This window comes from Ochotona curzoniae, unplaced genomic scaffold, assembly GCF_017591425.1.
Source record: "Ochotona curzoniae isolate NIBS_2020 unplaced genomic scaffold, NIBS_Ocur_1.0 contig_3527, whole genome shotgun sequence".
Lineage (NCBI taxonomy): Eukaryota > Metazoa > Chordata > Mammalia > Lagomorpha > Ochotonidae > Ochotona > Ochotona curzoniae.
The window spans coordinates 542,092-567,618 of NW_024465897.1; the positions used below are offsets into that span (position 1 = coordinate 542,092).

At 38.7% G+C, this 25,527-nt stretch overlaps 1 protein-coding gene across 1 annotated transcript; it reads left to right on the forward strand.

The window, feature by feature from the left end:
• The first annotated feature begins 1,661 nt into the window (after window positions 1-1,661).
• SLC22A24 (solute carrier family 22 member 24) lies at window positions 1,662-25,527 on the forward strand. The gene is made up of 9 exons (XM_040981851.1): window positions 1,662-2,063; window positions 3,743-3,846; window positions 5,854-6,008; window positions 6,103-6,271; window positions 15,559-15,682; window positions 20,533-20,648; window positions 22,858-23,072; window positions 24,787-24,895; window positions 25,320-25,527. Exons 1-9 carry the CDS (start codon window positions 1,662-1,664, stop codon window positions 25,525-25,527), a joined length of 1,602 nt encoding a protein of 533 aa, XP_040837785.1.

Sequence of the window (25,527 nt, forward strand, 5' to 3'; positions counted from 1 at the left end):
ACCACATCAGTCAAATCCTTTCCTGGGTACCCAACACTGGGCCTCTGCCAGATTTTCTAAGTTTTCTACAGTGCTCACACCAGAAGGCCCATCAACCAATGAGGGAAATAGTAAGACGTTTTTGCATATTATGTTTTCCTATAAAATAAGGAAAACGATGACTCTCAGATGAATACACAGTAGATACACATAGCAAATATTAATGTTTTATTCCCAATACCAGTACTTGCACTTGGGCATCTTCCTTTATTTCCTCATTTTTACAGAAGCATTATTTTTTTGAACAAAGAACATTCATTTCTTTCCTTTTTGCATTTTCATTGGATTACTATGATACTTTCTCATTTCCTCTATTCAACTTGTCTGTTTTCTGGGAAACGTGAAGAATGAGATGTCATGATTTTTGCTTTTTCTCTCTCACACACTTTGACTCTCATTATTTCTCAGTATGTTGATGACAAATAATAATAAAATTTGTCCATTACATTGAGCAAAGAACTTGTTCTTCAAGTTAGAGCTACCTTTGTCCATATTTTTCTTCATCTTTTAAGTTGGTATATCCATCCTTAGGTAGGTTACATAATCTCTCTAAACCTGTTTTTTCAGTGATGAAAGGAAGACAAAAAGTGTAAAGGAAAGAAAATAAGTATAAAAAGAAAAAATGTTAAAAATGATTACATCATTCAGTCACAGTGAATATTCAGTGAATTGCCAACTTTCATTGTCATTATTTGTAAAATCTACTGATAAAGTTCTAAATGGTTTGCCTTGCTTGATTCCCATCTTGCTACTTTTACATACTGTTCATGGCTTTAGGAAACTAATAAACGGACTGCATAACTTCATCATGGGCTGCATTTTGTCTCCACTCTGCCAAAACTCACATATTGAAATCCAAATTCCCAATGCCTTAAAGTATAACAGTATTCAATAAAAAAATAAAATGAAGTGGATGAGAAGGCGTCCTAATTTATTATTTTATTAACTGGAAGATAATAACGTTTGTAACGGTGACTTCATACTACTGCCTTCTTTCTTGCCCGTTATCCTAATTTCATTATTGCAGAAAAACTTAAAATGACTGTCACCGGTATGATTTAACTGAAGCAGAACTTCAGTGATCAGAAGTCAGCATTTCCACTCAGCATTCCACCTTGCTTTATTTTAACTAAAGAGACTTTTCATTAACCCAGAGTCAAAGCTCAGTGTGAACCAAGGAAAAGCCCTGCCCTGTGGTTTATGGAGACAACATCAAGCACATCACTGTGGGTCTGCAACATCCCTCTGAAAATGACAACAGATGCCTGGGCATGTGTACTTTAGGCCATATGGAAATTACATGTACCTGAAAGTCTGCTCAGCTCTCACAGGTCTTGGGGGTGAGGATCACTCACAGGCAAGCGATCTGAGCAGGACCAGTCATCAACAAGTCTGTTTGCCAAAACATTATATCTGTGACATTTTTAAACCAAAAGCAAAGAACAAAAAACCTTGGGGACTTTTGTCTGTGCTCTTCTACAGTGGTAAGTCAGGGCCTGTTGAAGGGAGAGTGGAGTCTAAGTCTACAGTTAGTGGACTTGGTGAAAGGAAACATCATCTCCTCTGAACTTCTCTCCATAAAACAGCTGTGCTTCCTCTTGGAGACAAGCCCTTCAGCCTCAATGGCCTTTGATGAGCTCCTGGATCAAGCTGGAACTCTGGGAAGATTCCAGATCCTTCAGATTGCTTTCTTTTTTGTTGCCAACATGATAGCATACCCTCATCTTCTGCTGGAGAACTTCACTGCAGCCATCCCTGAGCATCGCTGCTGGGTCCCTCTCCTTGACAATCACACTGTCTCCCACAATGACACTGGCATCCTCAGCCAGGATGATCTCCTGAGAGTCTCCATCCCCCTGGACTCAAACCTGAAGCCAGAGAAGTGTCATCGCTTTATCCATCCCCAGTGGCAGCTCCTTCACCTGAATGGGACCCTCTCAAACATAAGTGAGTCAGACACAGAGCCCTGTGTGGATGGCTGGGTGTATGACCAAAGCTACTTCCTCTCCACCATCGTGACTAAGGTAAGAATGCTCATTTAAATCGCCTTATAGAGAATCGTATGAATTGAAGGTGTTTTGAATTAACATATAGACTGGAATTTCTTTTTGGACTGATTCCTCAGATGGACACTGTCATTTGCCTTTTCTTTTTTCAGAAGTTAACAACTGTTTATACTGCAATTTATTTGTGTACCAGAAGGGATTGGTGAACAAACTAAACATAAACCTACTTGCAAATATGTCATATATCACCTAATAGAGTGGGGCTAATCTACAATTTTCAAAGTAACTGAAGTATCATTAGACAAGTGGTAATTCAGTTACTCTTAGTGCTTACTGAAAATGGATGCACAGATCAAGTATTTCAAAACCTGTAGACAAAAGATCCAGAATTTAATATTGTTGAAGATTTCAAACTGATTCAATGTATGGTCAGTACAAATCACCAACAGATACTAAGGAAAAAATAGACCTTATCACTGATCATCAGGGAAATGAAAATCAAATCCACAATAAAAGTATTGCCTCACTCCCGTTAGAATGGCTATTTTTAAAATTCTGGGGAAAAAAGTGCTATCCTGGATGTGAATAAAGAAGAAGTCTTATACATTGCAGTGGAATTAGGATAACCACTGTGAAAAACGATTTAGAGATTTCTTTTAGGCCTGCAAAGGCTGAAAAATTGCTGTGTGGTTCAGGAATCTTACTGGGTAATAACTCAACAATATACACTAGATATGCATCCAAAGCACGTGACATTGTTGATCAAAGAGACACTTGATCTACCAGTTATCACTGTTCACAACAGCCAAGATATGGAATCAACCAAGATGCCCATCTTGAGAGGAAGGAATAATTAAAATACGGCTTACATACACATGGAATTTTACTTAGCCATTTAAAAAATCAAATATTATCATATGCAACAAAATGTATGAACTGGAGGATGTCCTGTTAAGTGGTATAAGTCAGACATGGAAAGGCAAATACTGCATGTTTCTCTTGCTATGGGGGCGTTAAAAACATGCTATCGGTATGAACACACAATGTTGGTTAGGTGAAGATTCCTACACATTCAAGAAAATTAGAGGATAGACAACAAGGGAGGCATAGAGGGAATCTGTACATTAAAAGCTGGGAAAATAGGAACAATCTATGGATTGGGACAAAATAGCAGAAGCTGGGTGCAGGGTATATGGAAACTCTGTACAATGCTAAAACTTTTGTCTCATGAATTTAAAATTATTCCTGTATAAAAAGTCTTTAAAACCATGTAAATAATTATCGTAGTAACTAGGTATGTAGTGTTAGGCAGCATGTTCATAAGATGATGAAAGAAACTTTCTAGAAACACTTTTTTCAATTTGATAAGCGAAGATTTTTAAATTAATTTTTTATACTTTAAGTTAGGGCACCCAAAATGTGTTGACACTACCATAATAAAGGGAGTTTCAGATCAACGGGAAAATTAATTAGATGTACCAACACATAATTACAGATGACTGGACGGATATCAGGTGAAAGGAAGTTACATTTGAAGGATGGAAATGAGTGCAGTATGTTTAGAGTCTGAGCAACCAGAGGAGAGTGACCATAGATGAAGCTGGGTGGGGACCTCCATAGCAGGAGGTCACGGATCAGGGTCAACAAAAAGGATCAAATACCCCTAAAATTCTGCTGTACTTTTTTTTCTCTTCCAGTGGAATCTAGTATGTGAATCTCGGTCGTTAAAGTCAGTGGTTCAAACGCTCTTTATGAGTGGGTCACTACTGGGAGGTCTAATATTTGGTCGTCTTTCAGACAGGTAAGTGTCACTTCACTTTCTGCTGGGTTGTTGGTCATACAATTCATGCATTCACTTATTTTAGAAATCTTCGCTGTGCTTATGCTGTGCACTTTATATTATGCAACATACTGACTTCTACTTTTGATTTCAGGGAGCTCCGGTCAGATAAGAGTGTTTGGTTGTGATCTGAATATTATAATTAGCTGTGATAAATCTGTTCATTGTGTGCATGAAGGAAGACATAGGAAGCCTTCTAATTCAGACTCAAACAAATTTCAAGAGGGCTTTTCAGAGCATGTTCCAAGATATGAGGGCTAGGTGTTAGAGTTCAACCTAAGGAGAGAAAGGAGAAGTGAGACAGAAGATTCCTACATGTCCAAGAGCAAAGGAAAAAAAGTGTTATTGGTCTTGACAATTGTCTAAAACACCTAGACCCTGCAATAGATGTAGTAATGGACACTTACAGACTGGTCCTCATTGCATGCCCACAGCATTATGTACCCGTAGTGTGCAATCATCATTACAAAATCTGTTGATTGTGAAGCAATGTATTCCTGCTGGGTTAAGAAGGCATTCTGAGCTTTCTGAAATAGTCCAATAGGTAATTTTTGCAACCATACAGTGTAAATTACACTAATGATATAGGATGACCATGAACTGAGAAGCTTGAAACTTCTTGTGGCCTGGAAGAGCACCTGCAAAAGCGGACAATCACCTTGCCTATCATTCAAGCGTGTCTCACAGACTCAAGGACCACAGATGCTCAGTGTCATCATTTGTCTTAGTTAAAAATTAGGACCTTTGAGTTTGCACCGTTAAATATTACATGTATACAGTCTACTCACTTCTAGTGTTCAGATTCAAGGCTCAGTACTACAATTCAAATTTGGAAGTGAATTAAAGAATGAAACAATTCAAAGAAAATGTTAAAGTGTCTTCTTGAGATGTAAGTTCAGTTTATACTCAGGGATAGAAGAATGGAAAATGTGATATATTTATGTAAATTCATTTTAGATGTCTGCTTGTTAATTTTCTTCTAAAAAGGCCATGACCGAGAGGGATAGATCTTCTGTGACTGGATCACACCCCAAATACTGGGTAGTCATCCACGTGGCCCAGTAGAACAGAACTGATTATAAATTCAGCTTAATGGCGGAAAATGCACTTAGTAAACCAAGAGCCTGGAACTATTGGGGTCTCCATGTGTGAAGCGGGCACCCAAGCACTTGAGCCATCATTTGTTGCCTCCCAGAATGCACTAGTAGGAAGCTGGATCAGAAGCAAATTAGCTAGGACTTGAAGTGGCATTCTTACGTGGAATGAAAGCATTCTAAGCAGTGGCTTAACCTACTGCACTACAATGCCTGCCCCTCTCTAAATTTGCAAACAACAATAAACAGAAGCAAGCTATTGCCATATGTATGAAACAGAATTATATATGATTCCAACTTTGATAAAAATCAAAAGCAAATAAATTAATACATTCTGTAGAAGTTGTAACATTAGATACCTTTGGTGGGAATAGGGGCTAAGAGACGGTACAAGATAGGATTGTTACCATAGAGCAGTATTCTATTTGACTAAGGACTGGCTAACGGGGTACCTTTATTTTGTGAAAAGCTTTGCTTTGATAATGCAGAGACAAAGAACAGCTCTCTAGACTTCACTCTCACTATTCTAAATGTGACATCCAAGCTAACTGTAATTCAGTGCATGTATTTGTGTAAAAAATATTTGAGATAATTTCCCATATCCTATTCTGTTTTCTATGGTTTCATGTAGAATAAGTCTTTCTGGTGATGGCTGGCCAGGAGAGTTATAACACTCTTGTGCTGACAAATAGGCTACATCTGTGATTCCTGGTGTTGACAAAGACAGTAATTCTACCAGATCGATAATGCAGTGTTCCACTTGTTAAATAGTTAAATTTGGTGTTCCACTAAATTTCAAGATGTCTCACCTTTTGTCAAGACTTCCACATACTATTTTTCTTGCTACGTTATGTTATTTTATGTTATTTCTAAGGTATGGCCGGAAGGGAATATACACGTGGTGCCTCCTCCAGACAGCCCTCGCTGACACCTGTGCCATCTTTGCTCCCAGCATCCTCACTTTCTGTATACTGCGCTTCTTGGCTGGATTAACTACCATAAATATTATGGCAAACTCTTTCAACCTAGGTAAGTCTGTCATCTGAGACTATCACTGTGCCTTCACATTCAGTCGGCTTTGAAATTGCCATTTGTCTAAAATTGTGTCATTTTCTTTTTCCAGTATCTGAATGGACAGGGCCCAAATCACAGTATATAGGTGTAACGCTGATCCTGTGTTCCTACAGCGTTGGGCAGATGCTCCTAGGAGGACTGGCTTTTGCCATTCGAGACTGGTACACGCTACATCTGGCTATGTCTCTACCTTTGTTTGTCCTCGCATTACTGTCCAGGTAGGTACAACCACAAGGGGAGCTATGGTGGAAGCAGATTGGGAATTCCTGACACTTGAGTTCTGTTTAGTTACTGCCCTCACCATGAGCTCTGGTGCCCATTCACCATTTGCTAAGAAAAGAAGGACGCTAAACTGGGGAAGGTAAAACCTGATCATCATCGCTGTTGAACAATACGGGCAAAATTACTCATCAAATCAGCTTGATAGGAAAAATGTACCTAGTCATGATGCAAATGCATTTTTCACTTAACTTTGGAAAATGTAATGTACATGATGAAGATGATGTCATGGCTTTTTCCCTATAAAATGGTATTGTGTGAAAGAAAATGACATTGAATTTTTAAGTATTCAAAGTAAGAAGAGTGTGTTTTCTCCAACACAAAGAGTTGACATGGAGGTGATTTCAGGGAAGAATAGAAAATAGGACTACTAAAAATTAGACCTTCAACAAGGGCAGCACAAAACTAACCAAAAAATGTGAGATCTGTTTCAGATATTTAGTGAAACATTCAAGAAAACTCCACCACTCTCAGGGAGGCTATGAGTTTGGGTTGTTTTAAAACATCCTAATTCCATTCTCCACTCCCTAGTTACGTATAGCCTTGGAAAAAAATCCTCCTAAATATTATGGCAAACACAGCTATCACTATTTGACCTGTCTGATGATTTGCCTAAGAAGTAATTTGAAAGACTATATTTAAGCTAACATAAAAAACTTGAAACTTTCCAGGAGTAGAAAAAAAAAAGATTCCACTGGCATATGTGAGGCAGAATTCTGGAATGCTCTAGGGCTGTGGCAGAGATACTGCGGAGTCTAGAATTACACAATGGCCTCATAGAAACGGGAATAAAGTATGCAACATTCACCATGGCAACTCTTAATATTAATAGCAAGCCTAAAAGGATTATGGCAGGGAAAGGATAGGCAGCAGAGATACTCATGCCACAGATAGCTGAAGGATGTGCTATTGAAGGTGCCTGCAGCCCTCACAGGTCCTAGGCCCATCAGAGGGAGCTTCTGGGTTACCACGCGGTTGCATTGTCCAAGGGAAATAGCACAGCACATGTTATAACTTTCCCCACTCAGGCATCCACTTAAGGTCTTATAAAGAAGTCAAGAGTTGCCCCCTAGATATTCACCCAGCCCAGCCCTACAAATTAGCTGAATTAGCATGCCTACACTCCTAAAGTCCCAGGAAATAGCGTGGCAGCCTGTACTGAGTCCCTAATGAAGCCCCTGAAAATCAGTCAGGAAGTACTGTCCATCCTCCCTTTGACCCCTGAACTAGATGATCAGGCCACTGACACTCTGGGAAGCAGATTGCCCACCTAGTCATTCATAACCCCTGGAATCATCCAAGCAGCTGCTCCTACACAACTATGGCCCTGGAAAGCAGCCAAGCAGCCGACTTTAAATGTTGTAGACCAGTGAGGTCCTCAGAAGTGGGTGAGTACACCAATCCTCTTATTACTAACCCCACACACAGCATCAGGATGTTCATGAACACCCTGACTCTACACCACAACCGGGCACATTGGGTAATACCCGCTGTGAATTATGCAGCCACAGCTCACTGGAATGGGCTATCATAAGTGGCCCCAGTCCCGTACAACCTGTGGAAGACTAACAGACAAGACAACACCTAAATCTATATACACTCTGACCAGAATGACCAGTGAACCCTCCCCAACCATGACAATGAAACTCCATCTGATCACAAAACTCCACATTCAGCAACCTGGGTTCCTAAGATATCAACAGACATGGATGACAATTGAAGAAGCAATGCAAGTATCCTATCAAATACCTGGAACCAAAGCAAGTGAGACTCGTTCCAACAATACCCCAGCATATACCACAAGGAGAATGTTTTACTATGAAAGTCTTCCTAAAGTGTCAATAACAAAAACAGTGGATCAGCCAAACATACAGATAACACAGGGACCCAAGTAGCATGAAGGAAAAACAGATAATGTGATGTCACAAAGGAACATGGCAATGCTGTATCAACAGATCCCAAAGGGAAAAAACAAATGATTGCAAAGTAATGGGCTCAACAACAGTCAGTGAGAGAGAAAAGAATACACACAGACAATTCAACAATTGATACACAGTGATAGAGGTAGCAAAAAGCTCAGAAATAATTATTTTGAAAAAGATTTAGCAAATTAAATTAAAAATACAGCTAAGACCTTAATAAGAGACTACATCAAGCTAAAGAAACACACACTAGCAATGTCAAACAAAGGTAGGGATTTGAGTTTTAGGAGAGATCTTTTGAAGTATCACTGCTCAATGAAAAGAATAAGGGAAAATGGAAAACAGCAAAGAAAGTCTGTGGGTTAAGTAGAATTTTTTTCCCTCAAAACTCATGTGGATGCTTAAACACTGATGTCTTCATGTTAATAGTTGACGGATTAGGGATGGAGGTCAGATCTAATTGTGGCAGATAGGAGATGGGTCCAGTGGGAAGTACTTAGGTCACTGAGGATATGCCCTCAGACAATCTTTCTCATAAGAGAGTTGATCATTATTTAAGTTCAAACTTGATGTACCTTCTCTCCCTTTCTCTGTTTTCATACTCACAATGTGATTTTTGCCAGACAGCTTCCCAAACTAGTTGGAGGTATTCTACAGGACCGCAAACCAGTTCCATTCATTCAATATACAGAAAGTCAATTACTGATGTTACAGTGACAGGAGAGATTAGGTATTTATCAAAAAGTGAAGGACTAGGAGCCAAGCAATTATTGATTAGTTCCAGGGATCCCTGAGGATTTAGGGGTAAAGATACTCATAGACTGAAACTGAGGCTGAGAAAAGTGTGATTGGCTCATGTCCATGTTCCTGATTGGTCAGCGGTGCTTGCAATCTCCCTTTGATTGATCAGTCCTTGTTTCAGAAGTAGATCTCAATGACAGAGAGAGAATAAAAAAATCAAGATGGAGTCAATCATCTTACATTTGTCCTTCACTGCCAGGCTGAATTTGACCTGGTTGTTGATCTAGTCCTTTGTTGAGAGAGAAGCATTTGATAACCAAGAGACAGTTTCAAATACTCTTTTATTTACATTCAAATAACAAAAGGCCTTGGAAGGAGTGATTCTTAGGTTACTTTCCCTGGAGACCATTGTTCACTTTATCTGCTCCATCATTCTCAAATGCCAGGTCAGATTAATCTTGCTGGGAATAACGCTTCTGTGTAAGTCTTATAGACAATCAGCATAAAGCCCCAAAGCAATCATATGTAACAAATCTAACCAGAGCATAATGAATCAAACTGATGTCTTAGAAACAATGAAGAGAAATACAATCTGATGGCATACATATTATAACTTAATATTCCTGTAGTTCAACAGGGAGATTGACTAATGATACAGCCATCAGATCCAGAAAATTGTCAAGGTTAGAAAGTTTAAAATTAATTAACAGAGTTAATATAAAAAGCAAACCCATTATAGTTGATTGGCTATTTGCATTAAGTACATATAATAATTCCATGCTTTAAAACTCTCAAATTTAAAGTCAATCCAAGGCATAATTAAATTTTATCAAGTACAGTACCTAAACTTTTTTAAATTTAACGGCCTATTAAGAAGTGATAACTCCATTCACTTACTACAAAGCCAGGCATTCTGTGCATAATTTTAGACATGCCCATGTTTCCAACTCTATCCAGTTAAGATAAAAACAGATTCTTTTTTTTTATTAATTACATTGCATTATGTGACACAGTTTCATAGACTCTGGGGTTACCCCCACCCATTCCTGTACCCTCCCCCCATGATGGATTCCTCCACATTGTTGCAGTATTACAGTTCAAATCCAGTCAAGATTCTTTCATTGCAAGCATGTACCATGCATAGAGTCCAGCATCTTATTGTCCAGATAAATTCAACGGTTTCTTGAGGAGACCATCTCTGGTCTGAAGGCAGAGCTGGCAGAATATCATCCCAATTAATTAAAAGCCACAACATAATATCAACAACTATTTACAACATTATGGAATCATTTGTCATGATATTGAGTAACCAATATGTTAAAGAATACAAGTTCTTAACCACATTGTGTGACTACTTCATTGACATTTCAATTTTAGTTTATATATAACCGGGTTCTATACACCTTAAAATGGCTATAGATTACTATTCAGCTGTCTCATGTCTATTCTAATTTTAGTATTTAGCAGTTTATAGTGTTGAAGCATAATTTTGGCAGATTTTAGGATAGTCTAAACTGGCTTATAACTCTAACAAGACATCTGTCAACAGTTGAGGCGCTGAACAGTTTTAGGAGGAATGTGCAGAGAAATCTTCAGTATCTTAGTGAGGAGTAACAGATTCTTATCTAACTCACACAAACACAGTGCCACCAAAAAATTCTTTAAGTTTTTGCATTTTGCCAGGATTCAGTAGAGGTAAATAAGTATCACCATCTGTTTGCAAAGCACTGGAAATAACCCAAATCACAGGAAAGAATTCCCAAACCTAGGAGAGAAAGCACTCAGGTATGAGCCACCAATATTTTAAACAAAAAACACAGAAATTCACAAATTTTATGAATTCAATCAATCTCATATGGTTTGTTCTTGCTCACTCTGCATTAAAAGTTTTATGGATTTTAGTCCCTTTTCTTCAGAGGTCTATAACCTTTTATCCGATCAAAACTATCAGAAACTTGCTATTCAAGGACATTTGTTGGAGTTTTCATAAATTTAGAGTTTTCACAAAATTTCACAATCTTAGAGAAAAATGCAAAACTATGGATGGCAAAAAAAAACCTCTAAATACCCATGGTTAAAATTTTAAAACTCAGTATTGACAAGAAAGGACCCTTGCATTCATTCCACATGGCATTCGGAAAGCAACCAAAGTCTTTTACAATGTGGTTGTCCTTTTTGAATTTTCTAGGCCTCATTTTCAGCAAGATAGCCATCATGGCTGATAACACTCAACAGACTTTTATAAATTTTATGTAATTTCTAGAAATTTTACATGAATAACATGTCTATGTTAACCTATTGTGAAGCTTGGCATCAATTTGCTTATTAAAAGTACTTTCCAAACATTCTAAATAACCTGCTTAGCTACCACCTCTGGAAGATGAGGGACACGTCCACTGACATCACCAAGGGCCCAACTGGGAATCTCAGTAGCTGAAGAATTTAGGATTTTGACTGTCTAAAAACCTGTCAAAGATGCCAAAGGGACTTAAAGTATCTGCTCAAAATGGGATCCTCTATTCATCATGGTAAAAAAAATCTCATCCACATAGGGCAATTCAACCTGTTGTTGACCAGATTCATCTACAGTTCAAGTGTTTACTCAAATATTTCAAAATAAGCACATATCCAAAAATAAATTTTTTAGCACTCAACCCTTTTCACATAATCAAAATTTGACAATACATAACACAACAGGTTATCTAAAATAGATATTAATGTTTATTTTGTCAGTCATCAAAAAGAAAAATGAAAACCTTGAATAGAAAAATTTGTGCATGACCTCACTCCATGACTTGGAACAATTCAATACAGTCAGAACTAGGAAAGATAAAAGTGTTTACAGAAACTGACTGGAGAATTGACAAAAGGCCATCAGTTAAACATAAACTATTAAACTACTAACGATTTAACTATTAACTATTAAACTATTAAACATAAACAGATCCATTCAACAAGATGTAACCATTGTAAATGTGCAGGCATGCAATGCCAGAGCACTTCGTTTTATTACTTTTTAAGTTGTAACTCTGAAGGAAGACACAGGTTCCAGTATATGAACGTTAGGACCTCTAGCACCACACTCACCAATGTAAGCACCCAGACAACAAATCAACAAATAAAAAACAGGATTAATTTTTTTTTTAGTGAAATGTTACTACTACGGAGTTGTTTTCCTTCTTCATTAAGATTTTTTTTTTAAGATTTATTACTTTTACTGGAAAGGCAGATACACAGAGAAAAGGAGAAACAGAAAGATTTTCCATCCCCAAGCAGCCACAATGGCCGGAGCTGAGCCAATCTGAAACCAGAAGCGAGGAGCCACATGGATGCACGGTCCCAAGGCTTTGGGCCGTCCTCAACTGCTTTCCAGGCCACAAGCAGGGAGCTGGATGGGAAATAGAGCACCCGGGATTAGAACTGGCACCTATATGCAAAGGAGGACTAGAGTCACTAGGCTACTGCACTGGGCCAAACAGGATTAATCTTAACCTACACTAAATACAAAAAGAATACATTAGCATCCACAAAACATTAGCATCGAACAACTGCAGATTAATTCTCCTCATTAGCCTCATTACCTTCTTGAATAGACCATATGCCACAAAACAAATTTAAAGAAACTTCGAAGAAATACAAATATGTGTCTTTTCTGACCTCAATGAAACAAAGTTTTCAATTAACAACTAAACAAGCTCTATAAATTATACAGCTGCATGGATAATAAACAGCATGCTCCCGAGGGAACATTAGGAAATGGAAGAAATCAAAATAGAAGTTTTCTCCCTATCCAATGCTTTGTAATTTTTTCAAATGAGTAAAATAAGTTTTTGGGGGAAAAAAGTAGAAACAATCTAACATTGCATCTCAAGGACCCAGAAAATCAAGAACAAACCATTCCAAGTTAGAAGAAAAAAGCAATAGAGATTAGAGAACAAGTAAATAAAAATAAACCATGAAAATTATGAAAGAATAATGAAATAAATTGCTATACTGAGAGAAAAGGAGCAAACACAGATCAATAAAATCAGAGATAAAAGATATTACAACTGAAGCAAGAGAAATATAAAATATGAGGAATTGCTATGACAAACTATATGCCAATAAATCGTGAAACCTGGAAGAAATGGTTAAGTCTGGAAATATAAAAGCCTACCATACTTAAATTATGAACATACAAAACACCAAAGTGATGATGAAAGTGAACCAGTAACAGTGAGGATCTCAGGGCAACAGTGTAGTGTTATAGCCCTCACCTTGAACATGCCAGGATCCCACAGGGGTGACGGTTCTAATCCCTGGCTCCTGGCTTCGGATTGGCTCAGCTCCGGCCATTGCGGTCACTTGGGGAGTGAACCATCAGACAGAAGATCTTCCTCTCTGTCTCTCCTCGTCTCCATGTATATCCGCCTTTCCGATAAAAATAAGTAAATCTTTAAAAAAAGATAAATAGTGAGGATCCCAACAAAGAAATGTCAGCACAGCGTGACTTCACAGTTGAACACTAAAATCTCTAAAGGAAGAACTAGTATCAGTTCTTCTCAAATTATCACAAAAGGGAAAAGAATGAGTGAGAAACCATTTCAGACTCGTTATCAATGTCAATGTCACTTTGATTCCAAACCCAGAGAAAGATACCACAGAAAAAAGATATCTATAGATTAATGTCCCTTTTGAACACATAGACAAAAATTCTCAAAACAATAAAAACAGCAAACCAAATACAATAGCACATCGAAAAGAGCATTCACCATGGCCAAGTGAAATTTTTCCCATGGATATGGGAAAATATACAGACCAATATATAACATATACAGACCAATATATAAATTACATGAACAGAATGAAAAATATAAACAAATTAGGTACAGAAGGAACATACCTCAACACAGAAAAGACTATATATAACAAACCCAAAAGTAAATATCATTTTGAGTTGGGAAAAGACTAAAGCATTTCTGTGAAGGTCTTTAGTGGACAAATCTATTCTTCCTACTGTTATTCAGACAGTGCTGAAACTCTTAGCCAGAATCATTGAGTAGGAGAAAGAAAGAAAATACATAAATAGAAAAAGAGAAAGTTGAATAATCCCTGTCCATAAGTGGCATGACTCTATACACATGAGAACCAGAAATTGCTACCAACCGACTGATTAATAAATTCTGCAAAGTTGTAAGACACAAAATCTACACACAAAAATCAGTAGCATGATTATAACTACAAAAGAACTTATTTCACTACAGAAGAACTTATCAAGGCAATCCCATTGACAGTAACTATATAAAATAAATATCTTGATATAAATTGAACCCTGATGTGAAGGATTGCTGCAATGAAAAATATAAAAAACTAATGAAATAAATAGAGGACACCAAAGACATGGAAATCATTTCCCATGATGATGAGCTGAAAAAAACTAGTATTATCAAACTGTCTATATTATTCAGTTAGGCACAGATTCAACTCAATCGTCAACCAAATGCCAAAAGCATTCTTCACAAGTTAGAAAAGATATTAAAATTCATAAAGAAACACAAAAAACCATGAACAATAAAGAAATTTTAAACATTAAGAACAGAATTGGATGCATCACAATGCAAGATTTCAAAACATTCTACATGCCTATTATAACCCAAACCGCATATCACTGGCATTAAAAACAGACACACAGATTGAATGACATGAAACTGAAATATGTGTAGGAAATTTATTATTTTATAGAAATTTTCTTCTAGTCCTAAGTGTCCTACTTTTTGTCTTTTTTGTCATGAAACCATGCTTTGCCAAATATTTCCTACACATTTGTAATGATCATGTAATTTTTACGCTTAATTCTGTTAATATGGTACAAATTTTTGTATATCAAGCCTTCTTTGCATGCCAGGGTCAATCCCACTTAGTCGTGGTGCATAACCCTTTGAATTTGCTGCTTAGTTCTCTAGTCTTTAGTGGATGGCTGTTGTACCGATATTCATAAAGGGCATTGGCTTCCGTGTTAGTAGTGTCTTCAATCCTGACATAGGGGTGACACTGGTCTTATAGACTGACACAAAAGTCACATATTGGATTATTCCTTTTACATAAAGTGCCAGGAATAGGAAAGTCTATAAAGACAGAAAGTAAGTAGATGATCCCTAGAGGTGGAGGAGGAAGGAATTGTGAGAAATTTCTAACTTGTATGGGATCTTCTATAGACACCAACAAGAATTTTCTGGAATTATGGAATGCTTGTGAAACCTTGTGATTGCTGCTTAAGCCACTGAATTATATCCTTTACAAGTATTAATTTTGATATTTGAATGGCACATTAATAAAATTAGAACTGATATCAGTGATTTGCATCATCTCTTATTAATCATTGTCCTGTAAGGTTACTTAAACACACTTGCTGCTAGTTGGATACATATCTCGCCTTAAGACTAGAGGAGGCAAATTTGGTTAGAAGTTACTCTACTAGAAGTTATAGTGCTTAGATTAAATAAAGGTGAAAAGCCGCTTCAAGTTAAGGTTGAGAGACAATAAAGCAGCTGAGTTGAACTGTGGTTTGTGTGTTCTTTCAGCAGGTGGCTGGTGGAGTCGGCTCGGTGGCTGATTACCACCAATCAGCTGGAGGAGGGTGTGAAAGCACTTAAAAGGGCGGCACACTTAAACGGAAAAAAGAACGCTGGAGAGATCTTGACCATTGAGGTGATCTGGGAAGGGGGGGCTGGTGACTGGGACGAAGTGCCATAACCTTACGATCTCCCTAGACTGGGACCCTCAGGAGACTCCAAGCCCAGAATTAGGATTCTGAGGGTGGGGTATTACAGCTCTGTTCTGAGTCTCTGTAATTCATCATTGTAGAGAGGAGGCATTGAAAAAAACTACATTTTTCCTTTAGTGAAAAAGTTGAACATAGATATTTAAATTCATTGGAGGAGGGCACATAAATATCTATAAATACCCTTATCTGACCATATACAGGAAAGTAAGTATGGGTCATTTCTCACTATTTTACCAAGTCGTAGTCTCCTTTGGGGAAACACAAATTCCAAATGGAAGAATAATTATCCATGTAGAAGATGACATTGAAGTATGATTTCTTTCACTTTATACATCTACCCAATAATTCACTATGTATTTATTATGCAACATATGTAAGTAATGTGCTGAGCACACACTGTGGTGGCGGTAGCACAGATAATGAGCTCCCCAATGTCCTCACCTGTGCAGACAAGCTTCTGAGAACCATGGTTTTTTAAGGAGTCCCTCGTCATGACTCATTCAGCAATATCTCACTAATTCATGTAAAGGCACTAAAGCAGCAACATTGTGCCAGCATGATAATATATACTAATAATCAAATCAGAGTAATTGCCTTCAAGTAATGTAACACTATACTATTGAACACGAAAATTCAGAAATCACTATATTGAACAGGTGTTACGACAGGATTGTATACAGTTATTTTATTTTTTTTTAAAGATTTATTTTTATTATTTTTTCATTGGAAAGGCGGATATACAGAGAGGAGAGACAGAGAGGAAGATCTTCCATCCGATGATTCACTCCCCAAGTGAGCGCAACGGCCGATGCTATGCCAATTCAAAGCCAGGAGCCTCTTCCGGGTCTCCCACACGGGTGCAGGTTCCCAAAGCTTTGGGCCGTCCTCGACTGCTTTCCCAAGCCACAAGCAGGGAGCTGGAAGGGAAGCGGGGCTGCCGGGATTAGAACCGGCGCCCATATGGGATCCCGGACGTGCAAGGCGAGGACCTTAACCACTGCGCCACTGCGCCGGGCCCATATACAGTCATTTTAAAAGGACACAAGGAAGTTTCTAGTTTTAATGGACAAGAAAGTATTAGAAATCAGTTGGTTAAAAAAAAAAGAAGAAAGAAAAAGTAAAGAGCGTTGCTGCAAGAAAACTGATTGGTAAAGACAACAAATATATAGCCTTGTATAAACCCTAACAGCAAATGCCTTGTAGAATAAAATGTGCATGAAAATCCAAATGAATCCAGTACTCAAACACAATAAACAAATCTAGTTTCTTTTTTTTTAATATTTATTTTTATTAGAAAGCAGATATACAGAGAGGAGAGACAGAGAGTGGCCACAATGGCTGGAGCTGAGCCAATTCAAAGCCAGGAGTCAGGACCTTCTTCCAGGTATCCCACATGGGTGCAGGGTCCCAAGGCTTTGGGCCATCCTCGACTGCTTTCCCAGGCCACAAGCAGGGAGCTGGGTGGGAAGTGGAGCTGCCGGGATTAGAATCGGCGCCCATATTGGATCCCGGTGCATTCAAGGCGAGGACTTTAGCCGCTAGGCCATGCCGCCGGGCCTGAATCTCATTTTTTTTAAAGACTACACCAACAGATACCTTTGAGATAATAATTTCTCTAACTTAGACTTCTGCTGAGATGACTAAGAGACAAGTGTACTTAAGTAGCCTGTTGAAGAGGCACATCTTTAATTTCTTTAAAGCATCTTATACTTCTGAATGATAAACTGACCGTTTGATTTTTATGAGAATATGATAAATGCCATATATGAGGCAATGGATATGCTAATTGCCCTGCTATGATCATCTTACAATGTATATACATGTATCCAAGCTTCATATGGTACTCTACAAATATGTTCACTAACTGTGGGTCCATTAAAGTGAGCTGAAACTTAAAAAGAAAAAAAAAAGCATGACACATTCACAGCTGGACTTTATCATTATAATACAACATGTTTTCCTAACAGCACTTCATTAATGTTAGCTTCACTTGCCATTTGAAAAATCTGAGATAATACAAGGACACTTCAAACTTGTGGTAGAAGGTGCATCTTATGAAAATAAATTACGTTGCAATGTCGGGACATTTTTATTCCAAAGTAAACTTATCTTTTAATTCCATTTTTCCAAGAATTTTTGAAGTAAAAATTTGATTTTCCTAATGAAACTCAAACCAGCTCCTTTTTTGTTGACAGTTTCCCTTTGTTCTCTTATTTTTACCATTGGCAGTAAGAAGAAATAGAGACCTCATCCACACATTGACTGAAACATTTCCTTAGCTGAAAGTCAAGTTTGTTAAGTCCATGTCATGTTTTCCACATAACTACAGATAATGATCTTATTAAAGTTTGTATCATTCCTAACATGGACTCCCCTGTCTCCAGTTTTCAATTGCATGTTTCTCACTTCTACTGACCCTCAGAAGCAACCTGCTCAAGATCCAGAGGGTAGCTACAATCGTGTAATAAAACAAAAGGATCTTCAAAGCGATCAATGGAGTTGCATATTATTAAAAGAAAAAAAAAACTGTGCACAGACTTAAAATTTCTTGCACCAAAAATAAATTGATCCATTGCTTCCATTTTCTACCAAATTCCTGAAGTAAAACATCCTGCTACCCTATGTCCATTTCCCAACTACAAACCCATCCCCAGACCTACACTAGCAGTTGTTGACAATTGCAATGGAACAAATGATCCCAAAATATAATGGCTTCAAATATCATATTAGCCAGCACATCTCCTAGACAGCTTCTCACAACTTGCCAAAAGGTCTTAGCTGCCAACATGATGTTATCGTGGAGACGGCTCCCTCTACTTTGAAAGGATGAAGCACCTCTCAGACTGCTGGACTAAGGACCTCATTTCTTATCATATGGGTCTCTCCAAAGTGACATTGCTTCTTCAGGTATACCGTTGGAGAAAAGACCCAGTATGTGTGACATAAGGGGCAATGTTTTATAATCCACCCATCTAACAACTTTGCTATATTCTGCTTTCAAAAGCATTCCACACTCAGAAAGAGGGAATTACACAGACATGTGACTATCAGGAAGTGATATTGGGGGCTGTGTTTCAAAGGCAGCCACTACAGTTTTCACATGAAAAAATTCTCCTTTATCTGACTTTACAACCTATATAACTTCGTCTTAAGATATGCTTTTATCTTGTTTACTTATACAGTAGAGGAAGAGATAAAGAGAGAAGGGAGGAGAGAGAGAATATGGTTAAAGGTGGGAATCAAAAGATAAAATTCATATGTGCTTGTTCGCTCTCCAAAAGGATGGAGATGAAACCAGGAGTTAGGGGATCAACCGAGGTCTGCCATGTAGGTGGCAGGCACCTCATTACTTGGGCAATCACTGCTATTCCCTGGGGTTTTAAGAAGTTCATCTAGGGGTCCAGCAAAATGGCTCAATGGCGGGATCCTTACCCTGCAGCATTCCTTGTGGGCACCGGTTCATGTCCCAGCTGCTCCACTTCCCATCCAGCTCCCTGCTTGTGGCCTGGGAAAGCAGTCAAGCACGACCCAAAGACTTGGGACCCTGCACTGGTGTGGGAGACCCGGAAGAAGCTCCTGGCTCCTGGCTTTAGATTGGCTCAGCTCTGGCTGAGGCAGCCACTTGGAGAGTGAACCAACAGAGGAAAAGTCTTTTTCCCTGTCTCTCTTTCTCTCTGTAAATCTGCCTTTCCAATAAAAATACATAAATCTCTTTTTTTAAAAAAAAGTCATATAAAATGTGTGCTATGGAACAGTTACATATGAATTTCAGTTTACATACCAAGATAAACCTTTGTTTCCTTTTTCCAAAACCTTTGTGAAGCACTCTTATGTAGTGATCTCATTACCTACAGGTTCTATCGAAAAATAGCACAACAGAATTTATTTCGCCGATCTCACTATAGTTCAATGCCTGTTGACCAACATGCTCTGAGATATTAAGTTACATAGAAAGTGTCAGGACTAAGATTCTAAGCCAGATTTGTGCCAAACTCCTTGACAGTTACTGTATTCTACCTGTCTCGGCACTGGCCTGAGCTCAAATCTTGCTCCATTCATGTATTGTCTGCTCTTTTCCCTGCCGTTAACTCTGCACTCCCTTCGTGAGAGGAGGCTGCACGGCTGTCATTCTTAGACCAGCATTTCTCAGAACCTAAGGATTCAGTGGGTGTAGTTTTCAGAAAAGCCATTTGCTTGCAAGGCGTTTGGCACATCTTCCAGAACCAGCTGGCTGCTGAGGCATGGATTTCTAGGGTCTGTATTCTGCCTCATGTTACATCTGCTTTTAATGCAGCCTTCTACAGGTCTGGATCAAGTCATGAAATCAGGTGTTGTGAGGCCTTCAGCTTTGTTCTGTTTGCTTAGATTATTGCTTCGAATATTCAGGCATTTCTGTGCTTCTAACATTTTTCTAATTTTGCGAAGAATGTCTTTTTTGCTGATTGCTGTAACTGAAACACTCTTATTTTAGATAAAGACAAGTTTTTCGCTCTGTGTCTAGGACAAATCGTGAAACCTGAAGCAAGTTCTTGTGGTTTTTCCTTTTATAATATAAATCTTTCTTCCCTTTGTAAGTTCAGTATTTAAACAAATTTCTCCTGTACAACTGCTCTGAGGTGCCACTCCTCCTATGAGATAATTGGAGTACACAGAAATACCGTGAGTGTAGTAGACACCATTTCTCTATCATCCACTAAGACTCACCATGTTGCCTATGGATGTATCATAAATGCTTGTTTTGTTGTTGTTGATGTTGCTGTTGTTATTGTTGAAGTTTGTGAGATCCACCATGAAGGAAGAGCTGGATAGAACCCGGACCAAAACCTCCATTATGGAGCTGCTCCGTGCACCCAAACTACGCTTCAGAATCTGCTGCCTGGGCTTTGTAAGGTGAGCTTCATTGGATGATGCACAAACATAAAATTTTGGAAATCAACTTTATTTATTCTTTTAAAAAGTATTGGCAACACTTCTGGTGATAGATGAATACATAAGAAAAAAATAAATGACATAAGAAAGGTTTATCTTAAAGTGCCACGTTGCAGGCTATTCTACCAGCCTGAGAGTCCGTGGGACTTACCAAGGCTCCATGGACACACTCCATTAGAGTTTCTCACTAGAGAGTAAAGCTTTAGCATGAAATATACTTTTATTTTTTTTAATTTCTGAGCAGAAAACAAAGTTAAAATGCAAATATTAAGCATTCGTTATCATTATCGATTTATTTGTTTTACTTCTTAATACTTTGCCACATTCACTTAAAATAGGGACATTATATATACACACATAAATATTATTTTATTTTGAAAAAACTATTAATGTCAAAGTGATATTTGTAATATCCTGATAGTGACCGTACCACAGTGAGAGAAGAGCAGTGTCATTTACATGGCATGACTTAGTGAATCAATCTTTATAACTAAACACCAGTACAGTATGGCAATCACACAGTTTTTATACTCTCTGGGCATACTGTCTTCCACAAACAGAAGATATTTCCAGGAGGGAAATAGTTGGGTCATATGGCAGATCCATTGTTAGCTGCCGAGGACTCCCACCCTACTTCTCCACAGTGTTTCTGCCAATTTGTATTCCTCTCAACAACATAAATATGGCACATTTACCCCAAAATCTCACAAGCATTTGTTACTTTTTAATTTGAGGGGTGAAGGATATTCTAACTGGAGTGAGATGACACCACACTGCAGTTTTCTATTTGCATTTCCCGGGTGGTTGCTAATCCTGAGCACATTTCCATGTATCTGTTGGCCATTTCAATTTCACCTTCGCATATTTCCTGCTCATATCCTTTGTCTATTTCTTTTTTTTTTTAAGATTTATTTATACAGAGAGGAGGAGAGACAGAGAGGAAGACCTTCCCGTCTGATGGTTCACTCCCCAAGTGATTGCAATTGCTGGAGCTGAGCCAGTCTGAAGCCAGGAGCTCTTCTGGGTCTTTCACGAGGGTGCAGGGTCACAAGACCTTGTTCAGAAGTGCCAAATATTCTTAACTGTAGTCCCCCCACCAGATTATTTTTTGTCTGTTTTTTAATTTCATATAAATGGAACCATATATGTACATTTTTTAATTATTCATTTATTTCAAAATCAAATTTAGTTGTGTGGGAGAGATTTTTCCATCCACTAGTTCATTCCATAGATGACATCATCTAGGATCAAGAATGGGCCTGGTAAGAGTCAAGGAACTTTATTCAAGTCTCCCAATTTAGTAACAGGGCTCCCAAATTACCTGGGTTACATTTTTGTTGCCTTCCCAGGTGCATTAGCAGGGAGCTGAATCAGAAAAGAGGAGCAAGGGCTCAACCCAGTGCAGCAGCATGGAATTCCAGCGTTGGGTACAACATTTTAGCCTACTATCCAACAAAGACCAGCCCCGACATGTCCATAACTCAAGTTCAGGTCTCCTCCAGAGCCTTTACTAAAGTATGAACAAATCCATGTGTCCGTAACATGTCCCTGGACATATACTTAGTTGTCAGTTTCCTTGCCTCAACTATAAGATACTATTAGAATATTTTCACCACTTCTGGTTCTCAAATTGCCTAAAACTGGCCTCTATATCCTTCTATCTCAGAAACTTACGGAAAGCTGTTCCCTATATCTGCTCTTGCAGCCTCACGCTCCAGGATTAAAGTGAAGCACGTCTCCATGCTGAAAAGCACGGAAGACTCTTACAGAATGATAACACTAGTGCCTAACATATAATCCTATCTATGCTCAAGTCCTTACAGGTTCCAGTTGAGTGATGGATTCAGATTTCCTATTACTTTTTCTGTATGTTTTCGGGATGCTTGCATGTTTAATACCTCATTTCCTGGGGCCTCAAGAAAACTGCACCTTAGGGTCCATCTGACACCATGTTTCATCATGATTTTCTATTTAGATCTTGCTTTAAAAAATGAATAAGTAAATATATATATACATATATATATGAAGCAAGATAAAACATCTTCTTTCGAACTGACTTCACCCTATTGGGATAATAGCATCATCAACTGTAGAAATTTCAAAATTGTAAGCAACATTTCTTCGGTTCAAAACCTTATTAAATTTGTCTCTACTCCATTATTCACCTCAGACTGGGAGCCACTGTACCCTTTATGGGCCTGATCCTCAACCTGCAGGACTTGGGGAGCAGTATCTTCATGTTCCAGGTTCTCTTTGGAGCTGTCACACTCATATCCAGATGTTCTGACCATTTGATAATGAAACACTTGGATCGTCGCATAAATCAGTCATTGTTTTACTTCCTGGTAGGACTTTGCATTCTGCTCAACACCTTTTTGTTCCAAGGTGAGAGAGCCAGGAATTTGGGGGGCAAGTGGTTTCCCTAAATCCTGAAGAATTACGTGGGTTTTATATCCCTGATGCCAAAATATAATGTCATTGACAATGAAACTTGAAGGATGACATGAAGTTGACATAACGGTGTGAAACCAATCATAGTAACTCAGAAGTGGATTTCCACTGAGCCTGTGTTAGCAAGGTGTGGCTCAAATAGCCTGATGTCTCCACCACAGGCAGGATTACCTGGACGCCAGTTCCCACTGCACAGAACAAGTCCTTCATTTACAGCACTTGCCTTTCAACACTCTCGGAGTAGCTAAATGCTGGTGGAGAGTGCAGGCATTGCACCTGCATCACGGATGGGCACACAGTGTTCTCTCACCTCTAGCATCTGAGACCCTGAGTTTGAAGGCCTTCCCGCCTTATTCACGCACACCTTTTCATATTCTCTTTTGCAATTGGCATTTGAGTAACCACAACTCCACAACAATTGAAGAGAAGCCCCCAACTACAAGGAAATAAAAATCCTGTTTTCACTAAGAGAAGTGCATGCTAGGAACAAGGGGAGTGTCTAATCTCCCTCCATTTTTTTTACCTTCTTTTATAATCTGCATCTAAACAAGGACCAGACTGATAAATAAACTCAGACTCTTTAAAATCTGTTTTACTCAAGTAATTGAATAAACTTCCGTGGTAATTATGGGAACTTAGCCATGTTCCCAAAGCAGAAATTTATCTTTCTGTACCCCAGCCTGGTGGGCTCAGCTCTTCCTGACACAAACCTAGAGACTTATAGAAGAGCCCTCTCCATCATTTAATAACATCTTAAAATTATTTCTCATGAATTTTTAAATATTTTAAATAAATTTTAATATTTTAAATATTTTTTATTGGTAAGACAAATTCACAGAGAGAAGAAGAGACAGGGAGAAAGATCTTCCACCCACTGGTTCACTGCCCAAATCACCAAAACAGCCAAAGACAAGCCAATCCGAAGCCAGGAGCCCAGAGCCTCTTCTGGGTCTCCCACATGGGTGCAAGCTCTCAAGGCTTAGGACCATCCTCTGCTGCTTTCCCAGGCCACAGACGGGAAGCTGGATGGGAAGTGGAGCAGCTGGGACACGAAAAAGTGCCCATCTAGTATCTAGGTACTTGGAGGTGCAGGATTTATGAGTTGAGGCAACACGCCACCCCCTCAAATGAATTTCATAAGCACCTGTTTTAGTTCTCTCAGGACGACATTGCTTGTCTCCAAATAGTTCTGAATCAGTCTAGATCCTGAATCTCTTCACACTGTCTAGTCCCAGACAAACACAATCCACTTGTTACTGTCGGTAACACACTTGCCCCACATCAAAAATTCTTCCCTTCACCCTTGGTTTTAAACCACTCAAGATGTTGGCCATGAATTCCTCAGTTAATACCTACGTGTACATCTATGCCTAACAGGACAGGGCACGGGACAAGTAACACAAACAAAATTAATCGAATATGCAGTAGGAGTTGAAGCAACTCACTGAGATCACTTCATTCGCCATTTAAGCCATGATTTTCTGCAATCCACATTCCTCCAAGCACCAGCCTCTGGGAGGCTGCTATTTGCATATCAGTTTTCACACCTGAAACCCACACACCTCCCAAGAATCTTCTCACTAGTATTTAGAGATGGACAGATTTCTTTACCAAGATTCCCTGATTCATCTTGTTTTCCTCTCTCCAGAAATGCAAACTCTGCGTGTGGTGTTAGCTGCCTTGGGAATCGGTGTTACTTCTGCTGGCAATGCTACTTTTTTTGTCCACACTATGGAGCTCATCCCTACAGTGTTCAGGTACCAAACCCAAAAGATCATCTTTCTGGCTTCCAAATGGGACTTAGCTGGAATAATGCACATTTACTTCGGAAATAAATCAGACACTGTTTAAACGGCAGAGAAGTCAATTGTAGTGTAAATGAAGGCTTCAGTTACTCGATTAAATCTAACTTTATACCTGTCATAATGTGCCAGGTTCCTTAACAGATCATCTCACTGTCTTAAGAACCACTCTGCAGGATTGGTGCTACTTTTATCCCTATCATAATAGCAACAAATTGAAGTTCTGAATTTGCCTTAATACTGCCAAATAATAAATGTCACTTTTAAGATCAGAGCTTGCTAGCTGGATAGCTCTGCCAAACTGTTCTTTATAATGAAGGTGATAAATGTGTGTTCAGACTTGTACAGATTTTCCTTGTATCGTTATTTGCACACAAAGGTCAACGGTTTCTGGAATCAACAATGTGTTCGCTAGAATGGGAGCAGTCCTGGCTCCGCTCCTAATGACTCTAATCGTGTATTCTCCCCACCTGCCCTGGATCATGTATGGAGTATTCCCCATTCTTTCTGGACTACTTGTCTTCTGCCTTCCGGAAACCAAGAATCAGCCTCTTCCTAACACCATTGAGGATGTGGAAAATGGGTAA

Bases quoted from the DNA above. Each gene is read 5' to 3' on its own strand.
- SLC22A24 (XM_040981851.1), top strand. From the start codon at position 1,662: ATGGCCTTTGATGAGCTCCTGGATCAAGCTGGAACTCTGGGAAGATTC. The intron at 2,064-3,742 runs GTAAGAATGCTC...TTTCTCTTCCAG, and splicing joins TCTCCACCATCGTGACTAAG to TGGAATCTAGTATGTGAATC. The intron at 15,683-20,532 runs GTGATCTGGGAA...TTATTGTTGAAG, and splicing joins GAGAGATCTTGACCATTGAG to TTTGTGAGATCCACCATGAA.